The following is a 24,536-nucleotide window of genomic DNA, read 5'->3' as shown; positions in this document are numbered from 1 at the left end:
TGCTCTCTTTCTCTCTGGCCTCCAGGTCTCGTATCCGACGGGAGCTTTTCATCGAGGAGATCCAGCGAGGTGAGGGCGGCTCCCCGTCCACCAGGGCGGGCAAGGCCAGTGAGGGCGACAGCTGTGACGGTACCGAGTCAGATGGCACAGTGGAGGGCACACGCCCCGGCCACGAGCACCACCCGGCCTCAGAAGGTGAGGGGGGGTCCGACCACAGAGACGACGGCACCACGTCAGCCACTGGCAGCAATGCTGCAGGTACCAGTGGCCACCACAAGGGCGGCGCCCTGGACAGCCTGTTCAGTTTCCCCGAGAGCATCCATGTTTCCTCTGCGTCTGTTGCCACCACCACTGCTGCCCGCAACCCCCGCGACAGCAGCCTGCGCAAGAAGAAAGCCGCCAACCTCAATAATATCATCCACCGCCTGGAGAAGGCTGCCGGTAAAGACGAGCCCCACGAGTGGGAGTTCTGATACGGTACCCCTGCTGCTGGAGAGTGAGAGTTACTATTTTTCTAGTGCCCTGACTGCACAGTTCCAAGGCCAAGACTGGAGCAGTGCTGCCAGAGAGGAACTGGCATCTTTTACGACTTTTCATATCAAAGAGGGTTCATAGATTTTTTTCAAGAAGCGAAACAACAGCAACAACCTGGCTTTGTTTGGAGAAGCACTTAACAACCCTGCTGGCCACAGGGCCCCATCACCACCGGCCAAAGGTGCGGAGGAGACGAAAGACTTGCGCTACTCACAGAGGAGCGTCACTCCACGGGAGGAAACTGTCACGAGAAGCAATTATGTGTTTTATTTGTGTGCGTGTGCGTGTGTGTGTGTGTGTGTGTGTGTGTTTCCCTTTGAGAGATTTATTCACCACCTCAAAGTTTTTCTAACCTTGTTCGCTCAGTGAGTTTTCACATCTAGTAGACTAACTGTTACAATGTTTTCCCCTTTTTCTGTTTTCGAAGAGGATCTTTCTCCTCATAACTCCATTGCAGTTCTTTGGCTTTCTGATAGGATCGTCAAACAAAAAAAGAGAATGAAAAGCCAAGCATTTAGAAAATTAGTCTGCAGGAGAGGAGAACCCTTTCCCAAGCAATGTTCCTTTCTGTGCCCCAAAAGCTGCCATGTAATGGCACTGGAACTCTTAATATGCTATCCACTCTATTGAGAAAAGAATTAACATTTTTATAAAATTATTTTTCTCCTCTGAGAAAGAAAAAAAACTTTATAGCAATTTGGTTGCCACTAAGAGATTGCACAGTCGGTCGACTTTAAACAATGCTATTTTAGATTCCTAAATATTTGGGAAGAGTAAAATCTGAAGTGAAATACTCATCAGTTGAATGGAACTTTGAAAAAAAAGTATCACTTTAATTCACAGTTTTTCAACGTACAACATAAAATGCAACGGTCATGTCAGGAAAAAGGAAAAATCAGAAAAACATCTTGTGGTAGCTTACTTTGTGTTCTTTCTCGTGGGTGATCTAGAAGCTCTTTGATAAGTAGTGTACATTTCTTTCATAGCTTTAACTGACTTCCGGGGGACGCCATTTTGGTGGCACCGGGAGCGTTTGTTTAATACACTCCATTTTAGGCCAAAATCAGGTTTGAGAAAAAAAGAAAATAAACAAAAAAGTTGTATACAAGTTCATGGAGAAAAAAAACTATTTCAGTCGAGATATTAAAAAAAATAAAAAAGTTGCAAACTTGCTTTTTAGCCTATTTTAACCACAAAAACCACACTATTAAGACCTCAGAACCAGGGTGTACAGTAGAGCCGACGGCCGCTGCACTTCACAGCCTGGCCCTCGGATGGGGAGGCTTGCGTTTCATTGGGTGAAAAAGCCAGGAGATGCACAGCTCACTTTACTGTATATTCCAAGCATCTGGCTCTTTTGCTCTCAACTCTTTACCTACGGTTGTGTGTATATTTGTACATTGTAAAAAGACAGAAAAGAAAGACAAGAAACCCCAGCTGTTGCGTGTCGGTCCTTACATGCGGTGCACTACGAGTCTGAGGAGGAGATGGACTCTCCTCTGCTTGTGTGTTCCCATACAGAGCTACAAGACTGACCTGGTCATGGTCAACCAGTCACACGTCCCTCCTTTAAAACCCTTTGACATATATTCTCCACGGGCTGCCATGTTGTGTTGCGCAGAGGTCAAGAGGTCAAATGTACGAAACCGTGCCAAGGCTTAGTAGAGATAATTCAAGGTACATTTTTATAAATTGAATAACCAACACCAAAAGTTATATCCAAAGTAGTGTCGATGTGACAAAGCCCCATCCAAGTTGGTTGTCTCTTTCAAAGTCAAGCTGATTCTCCCACCAATCTTGATGCGCTCACTCCTCCTTATATTATGACCAGTTTTATGATCAATTCATGACTGTTACGTAGCATCTCCATTCTCCACTGGTCACAACAAGTCCTCTTACTTTCAGCTGTAACTCTTGGCCTGCCCCATGTGAATATATCTCAGAGGTTAAGATCACTTGACACGGGTCAATGGAAGAAAACAAAGACATTAGTTTTATACTTAACCCTCAACCCACCCTCCCTTCCCCAGATATGGTAGAACATTAGACCCCTCCCGCACACATCGCAACCTCTTCCCTTTTCCCCCTTTCCTCCTCCTATGCCACAAGCTCACAGTGCCTGCCCGCCCACTGCCTCTCCCTGTGTGTTTGAGTGTGTGAGAGCACACACGTACGTGTACACAAGTAGGCGTGTGTGATTTTTGTATCCACGTACCGTAAGAAGGGGGTGTGAGGGTGTGAGCGAGGACTAGCTTCCCTGCTCTGCCATACACACCCTTGAGTGTGTGTGTGTGTGTGTGTGTTTTATAAGTCTGTGTGGCTTTGATTTGTATATAGCTGCACACACGTAGAGTGCACAACTGCCACCCTTTGTTTCTTCTAAGCTGTTTTCTAAATGATACGGCTTACGGCATAGCAGACTCACAAATACAGTAGGTCCCCTTTATTGCCATATTAAAGACAAGCAGTAGATCACTTCAACAAAGTTTTTTTGTTTCATGTTTTTGTTATGCTTATTTATAGGTGCTGTATTTTACATTTTAATGTCTTATTTGATTTCTGTTCATTATTGTTGTTATTATTGTATGGAAGGGACTATAAGGGGTCATATAATATTTTTTTTGACTGATAGACTGCCGGCAGTATTGGGTTATACGTACGAGATTTAGTTGTCATACATGTATATTTAGTGATCTTTGAAGACGTTTTGACAGTGTCATTTATGTTGTTTGAGCTGAAATGGGAGAGCATCCTGACAACGTCGTCTATAGCATTATGGTGCATTCACCGTTCATGATTTGATGCGTCTGTGCATTTCTATTTTCCTCTTTCATTTCAACAAACATGATTGAAATCAGGTTGACTTATATTCTCTTTTGTACATTTTCCGTGTATTACTGAACCCAGCACAGGACCGAAGTTGTGGTTGGGCTCAAGAACCAGTAGCATCTGAAGGTCTGGAACTGCTGTACTTTGGCATCACCTCTGAATCTGACACGTATCTTTGGAGATTTCTCAGCTTTGTTTGAGATGAATGAAGTGAGGTAGATTTGATCTAAAATAAGCAGTGATCACATCACTATATATGTGCTTAGATCCAGCAAGAGTGTGACTTTGGCGTTTCCTGTTTATTGGACTATAAACTGGGATGCACTGGCTACATTTTGTGACGCTCTTTGTACTACGTACACCTACTATTTAGAAGATTAATATTTCCTCAATTATTATTTGCTAAATATAGGTTTAGTTCCTTCAGACAAAAAAAACTGATCAAATGACATTTTTATACTAACAGTAACACAAACAGCTGTGTAAAGCACAAGCACTACTGACCAAAAACCTCTTTAAAAGGGGGGGAAGGCAACTTTACCTTAAAATATTTAATTGCATGCTCATGAATATTTTTTATGCCGTTCTGACTTTACAATAAGTTTAGTCTTTAAAGAGAGATTATTGGATACTTTTTTAAATTGTGAGCATTTGGAACAGAATTGGGTCCTGAATGGCTACTGCTCAGCTGCCCCTCCTACAGCGAAGCTGGTGGTGATTGGATCACCTCTGGAGGGGAGTGATGTTAGCACACTGTTCAAAAACCCTGTGTCCTGCATGGTTCCAAACCACGCTCTCTTCAAGTGACACACTGCCAGTCTGGCTAAGCCACAGCAGTCCCTATCAGCTGGTTACACTTTTCTACTGAATTTCATTGAAAAAATGTGATCGATTGAACACGAACACGTAACACTTTTGATAAAAGCACAAGTACATCGACAAGTTTAAGCAAAACATAATGGTATTTATATGTAATGGCTTTTGACACGTAAAGCTTAAATTGATCACACCCAAAAACGTTACCTTTCAAAAAAGGTATTGATCTTTTAGCACTATTAAAGAGAAATCTTAGCACTTAACCGTCTGCACGGCTTTTCCTTCAGTCTATATTTTCATAGGATTGCCTTTGCCTTAAAGTGATCCAGACCAAAGTGTTGATATTCTTTTCAGGATTGCTCATAAACGAATGCAGTAAGCTGGCTCTTGGACTGAAGTCTTGCGCCCATCCCATCGTCGTTCTCATGAGACTTTTCATCACTGGTCTCCAAGTCTTGTGCAGGCACCACATGGAAACAAGCAATCATTTTGATTGGTCTCCCACATCCTGCGTCTTCAACGCAGCTGTTGACGTCTGTAGCAAAGTTGTTTTGTCTGGAAATACTTCACTGCTGTTGAACAAAAGGGGGCCAGTTCTGTGACTGTCTACAGTCCTGGGCTCCTCCAGAGGTGATGCCAAGGCAGACTCTTGTAGGCCACAGATTTAGTAAGAGGTCCACAATCAAAAGCCCCCCACGCAGATAGTGGGTATGGCCCTCATTAAGAACGATACAGGCTTGAGTGTCTGGTAGAGGCACTAATGAAATGGAGTTGATCAGAGGGATTTCACTTTGATACTATTACTAACATGTCAAGTTGTGCTGTCATGATGTAAACTGTTCCCAGCTATTGCCCGGTTAGGACAGGAGACATACTTGACAGGCAGTGCTTTTTGATTGGGAGTTGAATTTGTGTGGATTTGTTTTCCTTTATCTGTTTCTCATTTGACGCTAATTGAAGATTTGAACATGAGTTCTCTCACTTTTCTCCCCAAATCATGTTCTGCTGTCAGTCATTTTGGAAACATTGCATGTATACTGAACAAAAATATAAACGCAACATGCAACAATTTCAAAGATTATACTGAGGTACAGTTCATATAAGGAAATCAGTCAATTTAAATAAATACATTTGTTCCTAATCTATAGATTTCATTACTGGGCATGGGTGCAGCCATGGGTGGGCCTTTGAGGGCATAGGCCCACCCACTGGGGAGCCAGGCCCAGCCAATCAGAATGAGTTTTTCCCCACAAAAGGGCTTTATTACAGACCAAACTTGTTCTCAACACCCCCACTTCCCCCTCAGGCGATCACGCAGGTGAAGAAGACGAATGTGGAGTTAGTTGGCTGGCGTGGTTACACGTGGTCTGCTGTTGTGAGGCCATTTGGACACACTGCCAAATTCTCTAAAACAACATTGGAGGCAGCTTATGGTAGACAAATTAACATTCTCTTGCAACAGCACTGGTGGACATACTTGCAGTCAGCATGCCAATTGCACGCACCCTCAAAACTTGAGACATCTGTGGCATTGTGCTGTGTGACAACAACTGCACATTTTAAAGTGGCCTTTTATTGTCCCCAGCACAAGGTGCACCTGTGTAATGATCATGCTGTTTAATCAGCTTCTTGATAGGCCACACCTGTCAGGTGGATGGATTATCTTTTGCAAATGAGAAATGCTCACTAACAGGGCTGTAAACAAATTTGTGTACAACATTTGAGAGAAATAAGCTTTTTGTGCAAATGGAACATTTCTGGGATTTTTTTTATTTCAGCTCAGGGGACCAACATATTACATGTTGTGTTTATATTTTTGTTCAGTGTAGTTTGGTCTTTTGGCCCAGAGTGAAATGTTTTTGATCAACCATCATGAACTTTAATTGGATTTTATTATTCATAGGTCAATGTGTTTTGGATTATTATTTTATCGTGATCATTAAAGGGGGGTTGTGCACTCTGAACTAATGGAAGTCATTCTGGTTGTAGTAGAAGCAAACGTGCTTGAATGACTTTTTACCTTATCCTAGTTTTCAAACCGTCTGAACGTCATTGGTTGATGTATACCACGCCTCTTTTCCCTGTAGGTTTGGTTCACATATATGACATTGCTTTGTCAGACTCCAGTATTCAAGGACACAATGCTCCAAGAGGCCACAGTCATGGAAATAATGCTGATTACAAAGGCACAGAACATAGACACGGACTGATATAACACACCAATACATGAGCAATACAACTTCTGAAAGAGGACCAAATCAGGCTTGTCTACCTGTCTGTGAGTTATTGTCTATCACATGTCCATGTAAAGATCATATAGAACAGGCCACTCTTATCAGTCACAAGTTAACAAAGTCTTTATGTTGTAGGGAGTCCAAGAGCTAGAGGTCGATCCTCTTTTCTCTGCTCCTGTTCATGTGTATATTTCTGCTATTGACAGGGAACGGTTTTCTTTAAGTGTTTGTCAGTTTTGTAGACACAGAGTTGTCTGTAGCTTTCTGAATGAATGGGTAAGATTCTGAGTATCATGAAGAATTAGGGGATGGGATTTCAGTGGAACCCTGGAGGAAGCACCCAAAGCTACACTGGTTTATACAGTACAGAGGGCATTTTGCTACACTGGTTCATACAGTACAGAGGGCATTTTGCATGTGTTTGTGCAGTTTTTTTGTGCTACAATTCCCTTCTGTGTTTTCATGTTATTTTTCTGTTGCTAAGAAAAACACCGTTCGCTCCATTCGAGTCCAATGTCCAGTTAAACAGTGTATAATTTGTTGCAGAATCTATACGATTCTTTTTGGACGAATTTCAGGAATTTGCCCTTTGCAAATATTTTTCTATAGAACTAAAGCAGATTGCTATCAATATTATATACACTGTCATATACAATTGTACAGATGAAATATATCCTTATAGCAAGTTGTTAAGCATTACTATGGGTTTGTTTTTTGTTATTACTGTCAACGTATTGGTAGTTCTCTCTGTAGGGTTTGTGTCCATTAGGTTTTTAACTTTTTCTTTTTATATTAGGACTACGAAAACCTCACACTTCTGTAAGATCGACTACAAGGATTGTTGCAGAAGTTTTAGCATTAGCCAGCGTTGGTCTCATGGTGTTTGTGTATCATTAATTCACATTTCTAATATGACCCTTCAATCATTTCATAACCTTGCGGTATTTGTGAGACAAACTTTAACCTAGTACACATTAAGACCAATGCCTTGATTCTCATAGAAGCATATACAGAATCATATAATGTCATTGTACATCACCACCCCCAATCTATACTTACTTTTATTTATACTATATACACTCCTTTTGCCTTATTGGATCTCCTTATTCAATGTCAAGAGCCACTGGTCGTGACAAAAGATTTTTGACAATGTTTGCCAAAAGTTTGATGAAAATCTGGATTTATTTGCTTTTGATTTGCCTTCCCATTTTGATTGAAGATTTGATTTGAACATGAATACGTTTCATTCTTACTCTCGTATCTTTTTGTTTGTGTTTAGTCTCAGATGTCAGCCAGGGACAGTAGGCTTATTGTGATTGTGAGGAGTCAAAAGTGGCATGTTAATGGAGTTTGGATGCCAGTGACGTTGGAAATGGAGACTATAATAATGGTCAACAACAGCATTAATCATGTCATATTCAATTTGGATTATGTACGTAAGGTTCATAATACTCTATGCATTATAAGTCAACCAATGTCCATTGAATCTATCAATCAGTGGTAGTTGACATATTGGTCAACAATGAATAACTTACTGTATGATACATTTTTACATTGACTAACTGGTTGTGTTCCATGGGTTTTGAACCATTCTCTACCAACTCCAAACGGACAACTAATTTGGCCCCCTATAGTTGACAACCAATATTGTGTTTTTTGAAAGCTGCGTAATTAGCGCTTTAGTGAAAGAGTCATGATAGAACTACATCACCCACAGTCCTTTGCTGCTACCTTGCTGTCTAGTCAAATGATAATGTGTTATGATGGCATTGTCTAAGACCTATATAAAATGGGTGTCCATGGAGTCCCCTCTCTCAGTTCAGATCTGTCTCCATACTCACATTTACATGCTCCCAAAGCCTCAACTGACTGTATGAATTTAGAACCAGACACATTGTTTCTAAACTGCTGAAGTCATCAAGTTTGTCTTGGTTTCTCAACTCCAATTCACCTTTGTTTAGCCATGTGCTATATCCAAGTCTAAGATAATTGATTTTAAATGTTGTCGTATAATCTGATTCTCATTGACTCATTTCGTTCAGAACAAAGCTAGCCATACTCGCCAATGGTTTTGGCTCCTCGCCTTTACTATTAATTACCCTACCAGGTTTATAAGCAACCTTTATTTTCAGCTGATGAGTTTGAAACTGGGACTCTACTTTTACCAAGCATTTGAGAAGTCTGAGAGTGTGCCCACTCTCCTTCAAAGTGCCAGAGGTCTCCAGCTTTCTTGTGTTTGGTCAGGCTGCCATCTCACTATCAGTTTATCTACTGTGATGTCAAGTTGCTGACTTTCAGTACATTGTATATAATATCTGAATATACATAGGTCATGTTGTTGGTCAAATGTCATTCAATAGCAGAACTTGAGAATTCCTGTTAAAATATACCAGTGTTTCCCAACTCCAGTGATCCAGTACCTCCAACAGTACACATCTTTGTTGTAGTCCTGGACAAGCACACCTGATTCAACTTGTCAACTAATCATCAAGCCCTCAATGACTTTAATCTACAACAAAAATGTGTGCTGTTAGGTGTAATTGAGGAGTTGGGAAACACTGCTATAGACACTAGATTTTGGGAAATAATTGAGACAAACAGGTTTTTTGTTTGTATGCTTTTCCTTAAGTGGGAGGAATAAAATCCAGATGTTATACCGTGTTGTCCACTGCTGGAGAGACCTTTTAAGTCCCTTGAAAAATACGTTTATTTCAGAGCTCTTGTTTTGGCAAAATAAATGCCAGTATGATGGAGACCTTAGACCTTGTACAGATATGGCTTCCATAGACATTTGGTTTGTGCAATTTCATTTATTTTGAAGGTTATGTGATTTAGTTTTTTTTAAACCAAACTTCACATTGAAGCTACCCTATGTTGCAAAATAAAATTTTAAAATCCCTTCAACCAAAAAAGTGTCTTTCTCAACGAAGAGTTGGCACTTCCAACTGAAGAGTTACAGCGCAATTCACTTTTGAATTCTAGCTTGACATGGGGTAAAATGACACCCAGTGGGGCTTTAGGCATTCATATGACGTTGCGTGTGTGTATGTGTGTGGCGCATTGAGCGGCTCTTATGCAGTTAAGGGCTGCAGTTTCCTTCTCTTTTAGTTTGTGTCCTCTCTTTTTACTGACTGCTTTTGAAGTGAGGAAACCTCCCTCCATCTCAGCTGGTCTAATTGTCTCTCTCAAAGCTCAGGTGGAAACTACTTTTAGCAGAGTCCTTGTCACTATCACTGGCCACAACAGTGCTCTTCCTCCCCCTCTTCAGTCCAGAGAGAGGTTTAGCTAGTTGCTGTCCGCTGATATATTTTTCTATGGCGTGATTCTAGGCCGCATGATCATTGGCAATGAGAGGGTGACTCTTCCTTCACAGAAAAACATGTATCTCTTCCAGTTTCAGTTGTTCTCTCGTTTGTTGTTTTCATCTGGTTCCTTTTTATTTGGTCATTTAAGTCATGTAGTCTGTTCTCAGCACTGTAAGACAGTCCCTATAGAATATGGAGAGGCAATATCACTGTATGAAACTCACAATGTATTATTGTTGTTATTATTATTGTTATTATTATTCACTAGCACCCTAGGTGTGATAATTGAAGTAAATATCTTTTATACAAACACAAAGTTGGTGTGGTGTCTTTTTTTGCTATAATATTACTCTTTGTCGTTGTTCGGTCTGTTCCATGTTATTAACAAGTGTAAACAGTTTTACATACAGTGCATTCGGAAAGTATTCAGACCCCTTGACTTTTTCCACTATTTGTTATTCTAAAATTGATTAAATAAAACATGTTTCTCATCAATCTACACAAAATATCCCACAATGAAAGTGAAAACAGGTGTTTAGACATTTTTACAAAAGTTTTTTTATTTTTTATTATTACCTTATTTACATAAGTATTCAGACCCTTTGCTATGAGAATCGAAATTGAGCTCAGGTGCATCCTGTTTCCGTTCATCATCCTTGATGAATGGAACTGGCCCAACGCTCTAACCACTAGGTTACCTGCCGCTCTATATAAAGGCAAAAGGGCACTATTTGAACAAAGTATGATCCTTTATTAATAATCTACTGGAGAACCATTTTGGGTTGAAGTATAATTTATGTATGAGTGAAGCTTTTAGTGAGAGGTTTAATGATTTATTATTTAATAATTTAGCCCCCTAAACTCATATTCATTATAAATAGGCATCTTTAATTTTGTCTGGCTTTGCATTCCAATATTTTTTTGCTCATATGATTTTTAAAAACTAGTCATCTGGAGTAGGCAGTGCCATTTGTAAGTAAACTATTATTGGAGTTAATAAAATTCCATAAATAGACAGGTATTTACCTCTCCGTGGTTGCAGAATCTTATCTACTTTTGGAAACCTTCTATTGAAGTTGGTTGCGGTAAGTAAATTTATGTTTTGAGATATGAATACCAAGTATGTCTACTTCACAATCTGTCTATTTAATTGGTAAACCAGGGGCGCAACTTTCACTGTCATGGATACAAAACGAGGCGACGGTGTGATTTAGGACCCCACTGAGCAGTCAGGTAGGCGGTTTGGAGTGTTTATCCAACTGGATAAAAAAACATTGTCTTTTAATGATCCAATACGCAATATATTACACTTGTGTTAATTAGGTTTTAGTCCAGCGACTATAAAAGTGATCAAGATCTACATTGAGACTGTTCAGGGATCCAGACTTAAGAAGAAACTTGTAACTCCTGGATTTCTAACTCCTTGATGTTCTTGTTGGATCTCATTTTAATAGCTAGCATTTAGTTTAGATATGGAGACAACGGACAGCCTTAACGCTGCACACTGCCCTATCCCATCTGGACAAGAGGAATACCTATGTAAGAATGCTGTTCATTGACTATAGCTCAGTATTCAACACCAGAGTACCCTCCAAGCTCATCATTAAACTTGAGGCCCTGGGTCTCAACCCCGACCTGTGCAATTGCGTCCTGGACTTTCTGATGGGCCGCCTCCGGGTGGTGAAGGTAGGAAACAACATCTCCACTTCGCTGATCCTCAACACTGGGGCCCCACAAGGGTGCATGCTCCCTCTTCTGTGCTCCTGTGCTCCCTCTTCACCCAGGCCATGCACGCCTCCAACTCAATCATCAAGTTTGCAGACGACACAACAGTAGTAGACTTGATTACCAACAACGACGAGACAGCCTACAGGGAGGAGGTGAGGGCTCTCTGAGTGTGGTGTCAGGAAAATAACCTCTTACTCAATGTCAACAACTTTGGAAGTATGCTTAGGGTCATTGGAAAACCCATTTGCGACCAAGCTTTAACTTCCTGACTGATGTCTTGAGATGTTGCTTCAATATATCCACACAATTATCCCACCTCATGATGCCATCTATTTTGTGAAGTGCACCAGTCCCTCCTGCAGCAAAGCACCCCCACAACATGGTGCTGCCACCCCCGTGCTTTACGGTTGGGATGGTGTTCTTTGGCTTGCAAGCCTCCCCCTTTTTCCTCCAAACATAACGATGGTCAATATGGCCAAACAGTTCTATTTTGTTTCATCAGACCAGAGGACATTTTCCAAAAAGTACAATCTTTGTCCCCATGTGCAGTAAACCGTAGTCTGTTTTTTTATGGAGGTTTTGGAGCAGTGGCTTCTTCCTTGCTAAGCAGCCTTTCAGGTTATGTCGATATAGGACTTGTTTTTATTGTGGATACAGATACTTTTGTACCCATTTTCTCCAGCATCTTCACAAGGTCCTTTGCTGTTGTTCTGGGATTGATTTGCACTTTTCGCACCAAAGTACATTAATCTCTAGGAGACAGAACGAGTCTCCTTCCTGAGCGGTATGACGGCTGCGTGGTCTCATGGTGTTTATACTTTCGTACTGTTGTTTGTACAGATGAATGTGGTACCTTCAGGCGTTTGGAAATTGCTCCCAAGGATGAACCAGACTTGTGGAGGTCTACAGTTTTTTGTTCCTGAGGTCTTGGCTGATTTCTTTTGATTTTCCAATGATTTCTAGCAAAGAGCCACTAAGTTTGAAGGTAGGCCTTGGAATACATCCACAGGTACACCTCCAATTGACTCAAATTATGTCAATTAGCCAATCAGAAGCTTCTAAAGCCATGACATAATTTTCTGGAATTTTCCAAGCTTTTTAAAGGCACAGTCAACTTAGTATGTAAACTTCTGACCCACTGGAATTGTGATACAGTGAATTATAAGTGAAATAATCTGTCTGCAAACAATTGTTGTAAAAAATTACTTGTGTCATGCACAGAGTAGATGTCCTAACCGATTGCCAAAACTAGTTTGTTAACAAGAAATTTGTGGAGTGGTTGAAAAACAAGTTTTAATGACTCCAACCTAAGTGTATGTAAACTTCCGACTTCAATATTCTTATTCCATTCCTTTACTTAGATTTGTGTGTATTAGGTATTTGTTGTGGAATTGTTAGATATTACTGTTAAATATTGCTGCACTGTCAGAACTAGAAGCATTTCGCTACACTCGCAATAACATCTGCTAACCATGTGTAGGTGACCAATAAAATGTTATTCGATTTGAAGGGATACATACATTTTACTTACAATCGACACTGACACAGCCGTGGCACGATAGCAAAGAAGACGTGCAGTACTGACAATCTAGAGTGAGTAAACCTGTAAAACCAACCCTCTCTCCACCCACACACGTTGTTTTTATTCCAGACTGTTTTACACAGTCCGAAATCACTAGGATCAAGAATATAAGGATAGCGTATATACAGTGCCTTGCGAAAGTATTCGGCCCCCTTGAACTTTGCGAACTTTTGCCACATTTCAGGCTTCAAACATAAAGATATAAAACTGTATTTTTGTGAAGAATCAACAACAAGTGGGACACAATCATGAAGTGGAACGACATTTATTGGATATTTCAAACTTTTTTAACAAATCAAAATGGAAAAATTGGGCGTGCAAAATTATTCAGCCCCTTTACTTTCAGTGCAGCAAACTCTCTCCAGAAGTTCAGTGAGGATCTCTGAATGATCCAATGTTGACCTAAATGACTAATGATGATAAATACAATCCACCTGTGTGTAATCAGGTCTCCGTATAAATGCACCTGCACTGTGATAGTCTCAGAGGTCCGTTAAAAGCGCAGAGAGCATCATGAAGAACAAGGAACACACCAGGCAGGTCCAAGATACTGTTGTGAAGAAGTTTAAAGCCAGATTTGGATACAAAAAGATTTCCCAAGCTTTAAACATCCCAAGGAGCACTGTGCAAGCGATAATATTGAAATGGAAGGAGTATCAGACCACTGCAAATCTACCAAGACCTGGCCGTCCCTCTAAACTTTCAGCTCATACAAGGAGAAGACTGATCAGAGATGCAGCCAAGAGGCCCATGATCACTCTGGATGAACTGCAGAGATCTACAGCTGAGGTGGGAGACTCTGTCCATAGGACAACAATCAGTCATATATTGCACAAATCTGGCCTTTATGGAAGAGTGGCAAGAAGAAAGACATTTCTTAAAGATATCCATAAAAAGTGTCATTTAAAGTTTTCCACAAGCCACCTGGGAGACACACCAAACATGTGGAAGAAGGTGCTCTGGTAAGATGAAACCAAAATTGAACTTTTTGGCAACAATGCAAAACGTTATGTTTGGCGTAAAAGCAACACAGCTCATCACCCTGAACACACCATCCCCACTGTCAAACATGGTGGTGGCAGCATCATGGGTTGGGCCTGCTTTTCTTCAGCAGGGACAGGGAAGATGGTTAAAATTGATGGGAAGATGGATGGAGCCAAATACAGGACCATTCTGGAAGAAAACCTGATGGAGTCTGCAAAAGACCTGAGACTGGGACGGAGATTTGTCTTCCAACAAGACAATGATCCAAAACATAAAGCAAATTCTACAATGGAATGGTTCAAAAATAAACATATCCAGGTGTTAGAATGGCCAAGTCAAAGTCCAGACCTGAATCCAATCGAGAATCTGTGGAAAGAATTGAAAACTACTGTTCACAAATGCTCTCCATCCAACCTCACTGAGCTCGAGCTGTTTTGCAAGGAGGAATGGGAAAAAATGTCAGTCTCTCGATGTGCAAAACTGATAGAGACATACCCCAAGCGACTTACAGCTGTAATCGCAGAATAAGGTGGCGCTACAAAGTATTAAATTAAGGGGGCTGAATAATTTTGCACGCCCAATTTTTCCGTTTTTGATTTGTTAAAGTTTGAAATATACAATAAATGTTGTTCCACTTCATGATTGTGTCCCACTTGTTGTTGATTCTTCACAAAAACATACAGTTTTATATCTTTATGTTTGAAGCCTGAAATGTGGCAAAAAGTCGCAAAGTTCAAGGGGGCCGAATACTTTCGCAAGGCACTGTAGCTCATGTACAAATATAATTTACTTCTCGCTAAGAAAAGGCCAGTTATCGTGTTGGCTCTGCAGTTAACTTCTTAATCAGTTTAACCCAGTGTTAACCAGCCAGCTGGAAACACTTGAGTATATGAGGAATACAAAACATATTTAAAGCAGGTGCTCCAACACAGGTGTGGTTCTTTAGTTAATTAAGCAAATAACATCCCATCATGCTTATGGTCATTATTACTTTGGCTAACCATGTCTAGAAGAAGATATCTCAGTGAATATGAAAGAGTGGAATAGGGGTTTTAAAAGTTGAAAGAGTGGAATAAAGGAGAATATGGGGTTTAAAAGTTGTGTGTCTGGTGTCTCAGTAACCAGATCTCAACCCAATTGAACACTTGGGAGATTCTGGAGCAGGCCTGAGACAGCGTTTTCAAAAAATGAATGATATAAGTTCTCATGGAAGACTGGTGTCACATCCTTCAAATAGAGTTCCAGACACCAGTAGAATCTATGTCAAGGTGCATTAAAGCTGTTCTGGCGGCTCGTGGCCCAACACCCTATTAAGACACTTTATGTTGGCATTTCTTTATTTTGGCAGTTCCATTTATATGTGGCATTTAGAGCTGCACATTGCTCTTTGCCTCAGACTTTGGCAAAATTGACACAAATGCTTATTGCTATAAAGTAGAAAATGCTTACGTACTTCATTATGGTAAATCACTATTGCCTTGACCTTTTGTCAATATTCCAGCAGTCTGAATTGGATTTTCTGAGATTAAAAAATATGTATCTCAGCATCTACTCAAGTATTTTTTTTAAAGGTTTGGCTCAAATATGCACAATTAAATGGCTTAGGACCCAGTGAAGCATTGAATCATTGGTGACCTGTGACCAGAATTTGAAAAATGTATCTTTCTCTCATTTGGATTGCCGACCCCTAGTTTAGAAGGTAGAACTGAAGGACTAGGGGGCTGAGGAAACATGGGGCTGAGGAAACATGGGGCTGAGGAAACATGGGGCTGAGGAAACATGGGGCTGAGAGAACTGAGGGAACATGGGGCTGAGAGAACTGAGGGAACATGGGGCTGAGGGAACTGAGGGAACATGGGGCTGAGGTAACATGGGCTGAGGGAACCGAGGGAACATGGGCTGAGGGAACCGAGGGAACATGGGCTGAGGGAACCGAGGGAACATGGGCTGAGGGAACCGAGGGAACATGGGCTGAGGGGGAACATGGGCTGATGGAACTGAGGAACATGGGCTGAGGGAACATGGGGCTGAGGGAACTGAGGGCACATGGGGCTGAGGGAACTGAGGGCACATGGGGCTGAGGAACATGGGGCTGAGGGAACAGAGGGAACATGGGGCTGAGGGAACAGAGGGAACATGGGGCTGAGGGAACAAAGGGAACATGGGGCTGAGGGAACAGAGGGAACATGGGGCTGAGGGAACATGGGGCTGAGGGAACATGGGGCTGAGGGTACATGGGGAACATGGGGCTGAGGGAACAAAGGGAACATGGGGCTGAGGGAACAAAGAGAACATGGGGCTGAGGGAACAAAGGGAACATGGGGCTGAGGGAACAAAGGGAACATGGGGCTGAGGGAACAGAGGGAACATGGGGCTGAGGGAACAGAGGGAACATGGGGCTGAGGGAACAGAGGGAACATGGGGCAGAGGGAACATGGGGCTGAGGGAACAGAGGGAACATGGGGCAGAGGGAACATGGGGCTGAGGGAACAAAGGGAACATGGGGCTGAGGGAACAGAGGGAACATGGGGCTGAGGGAACAAAGGGAACATGGGGCTGAGGGAACAAAGGGAACATGGGGCTGAGGGAACAAAGGGAACATGGGGCTGAGGGAACAGAGGGAACATGGGGCTGAGGGAACAAAGGGAACATGGGGCTGAGGGAACAAAGGGAACATGGGGCTGAGGGAACAAAGGGAACATGGGGCTGAGGGAACAGAGGGAACATGGGGCTGAGGGAACTGAGGGAACATGGGGCTGAGGGAACTGAGGGAACATGGGGCTGAGGGAACATGGGGCTGAGGGAACTGGGGAATATGGGGCTGAAGGAACATAGGGTAAGGGGGCTGAGGAAACATAGACATGGTCCCATGTCATGTGAGGGGTTTGACTGAAGCTACATAAGGTGTTTCCAAATAGTCTACTTGGCATATTTAGTCTTAAAACTCCACAGCTTTCCACCCTAGAAACTATACGCAATAAAACTGACTGTGACCTCAGCTTATTGCACAGTATGTTACACATGAGTTACTAATGGTACATGTGTAGTCCTTCATATGTAACTCAACCATCTGTTTCCCAACAACACAGGAAGTAGCATCTGTGATGTGCTTAATGAGCCTTGGTGGCCCTTGACCTATTCCTCCTCTCCTGGTCCTATGGGTCTCTAGACGACAGGAGATGGTGGTGAGGGTCTCCAAATACAGGAAGTAGTCTAAAGAGTGCTGGATTATTCATAGAGCCTCTTGAAGACCCTTCAACAATATCTAGCACTTCCCATCAAATCCCCGGGCTGACAAGGTAAAAATCTGCCATTCTCCCCTGAGCAAGGCAGTTAACCCACTGTTCCCCGGGCGCCGAAGACATGGATGTCGATTAAGGCAGCCCTCCGCACCTCTATGATTCAGAGGGGTTGGATTAAATGCGAAAGAGACATTTTAGTTAATTGCATTCAGTTGTACAACTGACTAGGTGTCCGCTTTCCCTTTTACCATCAATCTATATAACGATCGCAGTACTCTTGGCATAGTTAGTAGATCTACTGTAAGTCGCTCTGGATAAACATGTAAATGTAGCCCACTCACAACAACTTAAATTGCGAAGAGTTGAAAGTTACATAGGGATCGGTTTCGGCAAACGGATGAGGTACAAACTAAACCAGCGTCAATATGGTATATTTTCATGATGGCATATTTATGTTTGCATAACTGTCCAATTTACCTCCAGTGCTACTGTAGCAGTTTGGATTTCCATCTCCACAGACAGATCTGGTTTCCTCCTCATGGATCAAGGAGAGCCCTGGTTTCTATGCTGTGAATGGGTCTCTGTGTGATAGACTGGCCTGTATAACATCAGGAGCCTGGGGTTACGTCGCTATCAGGTGAGAGCCTTCAGTACATCATTACAGACACACACAACCTCCCTAGGTGCACCCACCATCTCACGCAGGGTACTGTACACACAGATCTGGGATCAGCTATTTACTTTGCTGATTGAAATTCGGCCTGAAGGACCATGCAAAGAGTGACATCTTGTAAGGGTGGTCTCCGAAAGGGTCTCGGTTTCAATAGGGTTTTATATACACCATAATTTGCAAATAAATTCATTAAAAATCCTACAATGTGATTTTCTGGATTTTTTTTCTTCTCATTTTCTCTGTCATAGTTGACGTGTACCTATGATGAAAATTACAGGCCTCTCTCGTCTTTTTAAGTGGGAGAACTTGCACAATTGGTGGCTGACTAAATACTTTTTTGCCACACTGTAAGCTCATTCCCAACCAATTGTTTGGAAATCTGTCCTTGGATCAGCTTGTAAAGTTTTGTCTTTACCACACACTTTCAAAACTGTATGGTGTTGCCTTTTTTTCACTCTACATCGAAACAGTTTGTTTCATTGTACCAAATATCAACTTAGTAGGTACACTGTAGGTCTGTAATATCATGAAAACACAGGTAAGTTGATAACAAAATATATAAAGTAGTTTGTAGTAGCCATCATAATAACATGGATTTGGTCACTGGGAATCATTGTGTTCATTCAAAGGCAACAGGTAGTAGGTCTAAAGCAAATTATGTTATACACCAACACAACATACTATATCAGTGAAGGCTGAGGTTGAGCTGGCTTGATCATTTGATATGCAGCCAGCAGAGAGCACTGTAGTACCATTTCAGGATTATTCTCATTAGCTTGGTTTCCATCCAATTTACGGCACATTTTCATGCGAATACTATAAAATCGGAATAAAACAAAATGCGTATTTTCCCACCAGAGATGTTTCCATCAAACTGACTTTTTACGGATAAATGGCTGTGCTTGATGACATAGTGCACATAAAAGGCGAAATGCGTTTCCATCGCTTTTTCAACTCTACTGCTGGTTTTGTCACCAAATCCGTTGCATTAATAGCATGTGCCCACTGGTCTTGGCACATGCGCTCTAGCCAACAATTTGCATATACAGTGCGGAGAACCTACCTATATTATCAGATTATTATGGGCAAGAACGATATTTGTATTTGTCAAACGGCAGCCAAGCATCGATCATCATGTCACCAGAATAAGACCTTCGATATTTATTGGAAAGGAGCGTCAAACTCATCACCTTGCACACTCACCACCCACCCTGTGAAGTTCATCATAATTTATTTAATCTGTAGCCTAATAAACTGCATGGTTTTGCTTTCCCACAACATATCATCGCGTGACATCAAGTTAACTTCGATATCATAAAGGCGTTTCCACAGAAATTACTTTCCTAATTCATTTGACCGACTAAAAAATAACCCACTATATCGAATTTCGGTATTTATAAAATTGTACAGGAATTTCATTTTCCCATCTTCGTGACTTTTTTAATGCGACAGGTAATTCAACAGCATGAAATGGTTGGATGGAAACCTGGTTACTGTCACACAGTTGTTAAATTATTTTCATAAATGAACTGAAAAAATAAACTTCTTCTCATTGTCAACTGCGTTTATTTTCAGCAAATTTAACATATGTAAATAATTGTATGAACATAAGATTCAACAACTGAGACATAAACTGAACAAGTTCCACAGACATGTGACTAACAGAAATGGAATAATGTGTCCCTGAACAAAGGGGGGCTCAAAATCAAAAGTAACAGTCAGTATCTGTTGTGGCCATCGGCTGCATCAAGTACTGCAGTGCATCTCCTCATGGACTACACCAGATTTGCCAGTTCTTGCTGTGAGATGTTACCCCACTCTTCCACCAAGGCACCTGCGGGTTCGTGGACAATTCTGGGGGATTGGGCTCTTCGCTCTTCGCTAGCCATGGCAGAACACTGACATTCCTGTCTTGCAGGAAATCGCACACAGAACGAGCAGTATGGCTGGTGGCATTGTCATGCTGGCAGGTCATGTCAGGATGAGCCTGCAGGAAGGGTACCACATGAGGGAGGAGGATGTCTTCCCAGTAACGCACAGTGTTAAGATTGCCTACAAGGACAACAAACTCAGTCCGATGATGCTGTGACACACCGCCCCCAGACCAAGACAGACCCTCCACCTCCAAATCGATCCCGCTCCAGAGTACAGGCCTCAGTGTAACACCCATTCCTTCGAAGATAAACACGAATCCGACCATCACCCCTGGTGAGACAAAACCGCGACTCGTCAGTGAAGAGCACTTTTTGCCAGTACTGTCTTGTCCAGCGACGTCCATAGACGACGTTGTTGCCAGTGATGTCTGGTGAGGACCTGCCTTACAACAGGCCTACAAGCCCTCAAGCCTACAAGCCCTCATTCCAGCCTCTGTCAGCCTATTGCGGAGAGTCTGTGCACTGATGGAGAGATTGTGTGTTCCTGGTGTAACTCAGGCAGTTGTTGTTGCTATCCTGTACCTGTCCCGCAGGTGTGATGTTCGGGTGTACCGATCCTGTGCAGGTGTTGTTACACGTGGTCTGCCACTGCGAGGACAATCAGCTGTCCGTCCTGTCTCCCTGTAGCACTGTCTTAGGCGTCTCACAGTACGTCTCACAGTATTGCAATTTATTGCCCTGTCCACATCTGCAGTCCTCGTGCCTCCTTGCAGCATGCCTTAGGCACGTTCACGCAGATGAGCAGGGACCCTGGACATCTTTCTTTTTCTTCTTTTTTCTTTTTTTTCTTCTGCATGTTCATTAAGTGTTTATGGTTCATTGATGGGAAACAGTGTTTAAACCCTTTACAATGAAGATCTGTGTGAAGTTAATTGGATTTTTACGAATTATCTTTGAAAGACAGGATCCTGAAAAAGGCACGTTTCTTTTTTTGCTGAATTTATATGATGCTCTTACTTTGCTTTGTCTCCCACCGGTTGTATAGTTGAGCTGAAAATGTAAAAGTCCACAAATCAATTGACATTTCTGATAGACCTAGTTGATCTCCTTTTGCCTCATAATCTGATGATAAATTTATTGAGCCAAAATATTAATGTCAAAATGGAACTCTTAAAATATGTTTTAATCTTTTGAGGCCATATATCTTGTAATATCTTGTCATGGTTATTTCTTCAAATTGGACTCGGAGCTGATTTGTTTGACAGAATCCTGAACATATTTCGATTAGTATCAACAAACAACATAAAGCTCCCCCAATGTTCCCATAAGAGATAAAAATAGCAGCTTTCCTCACATTGGCCCCACTAGCTCCCCAGGCAAATACAGACAACAAAAAATCCGGGGTTAACTTTCTGTTTAGCCTCTGCACGACATTGATACATTTGTTACATTGATATTAATCTCTGTTGAACATGTGTGAGGATATAACTCAGACTTGTGCTGTGCAATATCTGTCCATATATGCAGTACAGTGACACATGTTTGAGGGTAAATAGAGGATCTATATATAGAGGATCTACAGTACAGCGCATTCGGAAAGTATTCAGAACCCGGTCATTATTTCCCCTCATTTTGTTATGTTACAGCCTTATTCTAAAATGGATTAAATTGTTTATATCCCTCATCAATCTACACACAATAGCCGATAACGACAAAGCAAAAACAGAGCCAAAATATATATTTCTTTACAAATGTATAAAATAAAAACCGCAAATTATCACATTTTACATAAGTATTCAGACCCTTTACTCAGTACTTTATTGAAGCAGCTTTGGAAGTGATTACAGCCTCAAGTCTTCTTGGGCACACCTGTATTTGGGGAGTTTCTCCCATTCCTCTCTGCAGATTCTCTCAAGCTCGGTCAGGTTGGATAAGGAGAGTTGCTGCACAGCTATTTTCAGGTCTCTCACGAGATGTTCGATCGGGTTCAAGTCCGGGCTCTGGCTGGGACACTCAAGGACATTCAGAGACTTGTCCCGAAGCCACTCCTGCATTGTCTTGGCTCTGTGCTTAGGGTCGTTGTCCTGTTGGAAGGTGAACCTTCGTCCTAGTTTGAGGTCCTGAGCAGGTTTTCATCAATGATCTAGCTGTACTTTGCTCCATTCATCTTTTGATCCTAGTCTCCCAGTCCCTGCCCCTGAAAAATATCCCCACAGCATGATGCTGCCACCACTGTGCTTCACCGTAGGGATGGTGCCAGGTTTCTTCCAGGCGTGACTATTGGCATTCAGGCTAAAGATAATCTTGGTTTCATCAGACCAGAGAATCTTGTTTCTCATGGTCTGAGTCCTTTAGGTGCCTTTTGGCGAACTCCAAGCAGGCTGTCATGTTCCTTTTACTGAGGAGTGACTTCCATCTAGCCACTCTACCATAAATGCCTGATTGGTGGAGTGTAGCAGATATGTTTGTCCTTTTGGAAGGTTCTCCCATCTCCACAGAGGAACTCTGGAGCTCTGTCAGAGAGACCCTTTGGTTCTTGGTCACCTCCCTGAACAAGGCCCTTCTCACCTAATTGCTCAGTTTAGCAGGGCTGCCAGCTCTAGGAAGAGTCTTGGTGGTTCCAGACTTCTTCCATTTAAGAATGATGAAGTCCACTGTGTTCTTGGGGACCTTCAATGTTGCAGACCTTATTTGGTATCCTTCCCCAGATCTGTGCCTCAACACAATCCTGTCTCGGAGCTCTACGGACAATTCCTTGGACCTCATTGCTTAGTTTTTGCTCTGACATGCACTGTCAACTGTGGGACTTATATAGGCAGGTGTGTGCTTTTCCAAGTCATGTCCAATCAATTTAATTTATGTAAATAAGCCATTTCTATTTTTTATTTGAAATACATTTGAAAACATTTCTAAAAACCCATTTTCGCTTTGTCATTATGGGGTATTGTGTGTAGATTGAGAATTTGTGTTTATTTAATCAATTTCAGAATACGGCTGTAACGTAACAAAATGTGGAAAAAGTCAAGGGAGTCTGAATACTTTCTGATTGCACTGTAGGGCTTTATGGAAGTTTCTCTTTCATTCAGTGGTCTGCCATGTGTTCTCCAATGCTCACCATCTCTGTTTTTTGCAACAGTGTTTTCCGAGGTGCATATTTGATTGTTTTCTTACATGTTCAGTGGGTTCCAATTCAATTGCAACATGGCAATCCTTATCTATTCCGTATGTTGCACCTGGGTTTTCTGAAGTACATATTGTATTGTATTATATTGTATTGTATTGATGTTCAAATTCTTCCAATTCAATTATAACATGACAATCCTCTTCTTTTCTGTTGCCAGGATTCATAGCATCTCCTCGGCTTCCCAGCATACACGCACTTGGTCACAGCTCGCCCTTTTGGAGCGTACTTTGTCGTTTCCATGGGAACAGTACAATGTGAAAATGCCATGCTGAGAAGTGAGAACATACCTCATCAATGACGCCATATGATGTCTTTAGAACACACCACCCTGATTCCTCGGCAAGGCAGTTTGGCTTCAGCCACAGCATGTGACAAAGGCCACCCAATAAATCTCATGCCCGTGACGGTGTTGTAGCCATGTCTAATCAAACAATGATGGGTGGTGCCTGAAGATCGGGCGGCACAATGGCAGGCCTCAATGTAGCCTGTATGTACTGTTGACTTCTTTATGACTTCACCATCAGCAGTCCTCTCCTCTGATACGTACACACAGAAACAAGCAGTGACCCCCGAGCTCTTTTATTTTCTGCCTTTCACTATGCATCCTCTATTTGCATCATGATTGTTTTTGACAAGAGTCTGTCAGTTGGTCTCTTTGCCAGATCTCTGTCTGACTGACCTCCATCTGGTGTGTGGACACACATTGGCAAGGAAACACAAAGGGTTAATGATACCCAGCCTAGTGTGCCAGGTCGATCTCACATGCAGGCCACATAATGACAGCCACGCAGCTAATAACACAAGATTGGCATATGGGAAGTAAGTTATTATCATAGCAACGTTCAACTTCAAAGCTTTTGTGGCTGGGGGCAGGAGTGCGTGTGGGTGTTTGTGCATGTGCATGTGCGTGTGCGTGGGTGCATGTCTGCCTCTGCACTGAACCCTCTCATGTGGTGTTCCTGTGCCCGTAAGTGGAGACAGCTTGGAGTAATTATTCTGCCCAACTGGCAAAGCATGCTTGATGCTGATAACATGGCTGAAGTTTGGGAGGCTGGGCTGCTCTGTGATTTGGATCTCCTAAACTGCTTATTGACTTGTTTTACAGGGACCTTTCACAAAACATTGACTTCAACACATTGGTGCTCTATAAAAATAGAAGTTGAAGGTTTTATGTAGCTACATAGGAAACACCCACTGCAGTTTTGGTTCCGAGGGGTTTCTTCTCTAATCTTTTACTACAGTACTGTGAACGATATAACATTAGTCTTGATTACATTAGTCTTGATGTGCTGTATGATGTAAGCTGTATGGTGGGAGGATCAATTGAGTCCAGATGTTGCCGATGATGCCAAGGGGTAGATTGGACAAGGTTGAGATTGTGTTGAGATTGTGTTGAGACAGGGTACTGCGTAATGTGGACTGTGTTACCTTTTTGGGCGACTGTCAGACTGTGCTGGATGCGGGAGGAGATCTCAGCTCCGATAGGGCCTCTGCTCTCAGGCCCCCAGCTCTCCCTTGGTCTCTGTGACTTCCTTTTTCCCTTCCTCCACT

At 42.1% G+C, this 24,536-nt stretch overlaps 1 protein-coding gene and 1 long non-coding RNA gene across 7 annotated transcripts in view; one reads left to right on the top strand and one right to left on the bottom strand.

Annotated features, from left to right (window-relative positions):
• LOC118391779 (homeobox protein cut-like 1) overlaps positions 1-7,644 on the top strand; it is a 265,235-nt gene extending 257,591 nt beyond the window's left edge. For all 6 annotated transcript variants that reach the window (XM_052457826.1, XM_052457829.1, XM_052457827.1 and 3 more), the window contains one exon: positions 26-7,644. In XM_052457826.1, coding sequence (XP_052313786.1) covers positions 26-473 — 448 coding nt within the window. In that variant the 3' untranslated portion in view covers positions 474-7,644. The remainder of the gene's footprint in view (positions 1-25) is intronic.
• Positions 1-24,536, bottom strand: part of LOC127906297 (uncharacterized) — a 287,067-nt gene that overhangs the window by 131,374 nt on the left and 131,157 nt on the right. The gene's annotated exons all lie outside the window — the stretch shown is intronic.

This window comes from Oncorhynchus keta, chromosome 12 (genome assembly GCF_023373465.1).
Source record: "Oncorhynchus keta strain PuntledgeMale-10-30-2019 chromosome 12, Oket_V2, whole genome shotgun sequence".
NCBI lineage: Eukaryota > Metazoa > Chordata > Actinopteri > Salmoniformes > Salmonidae > Oncorhynchus > Oncorhynchus keta.
Note: the sequence above shows the minus strand (reverse complement) of the source record. Positions and strands in the feature narration are given on the sequence as shown.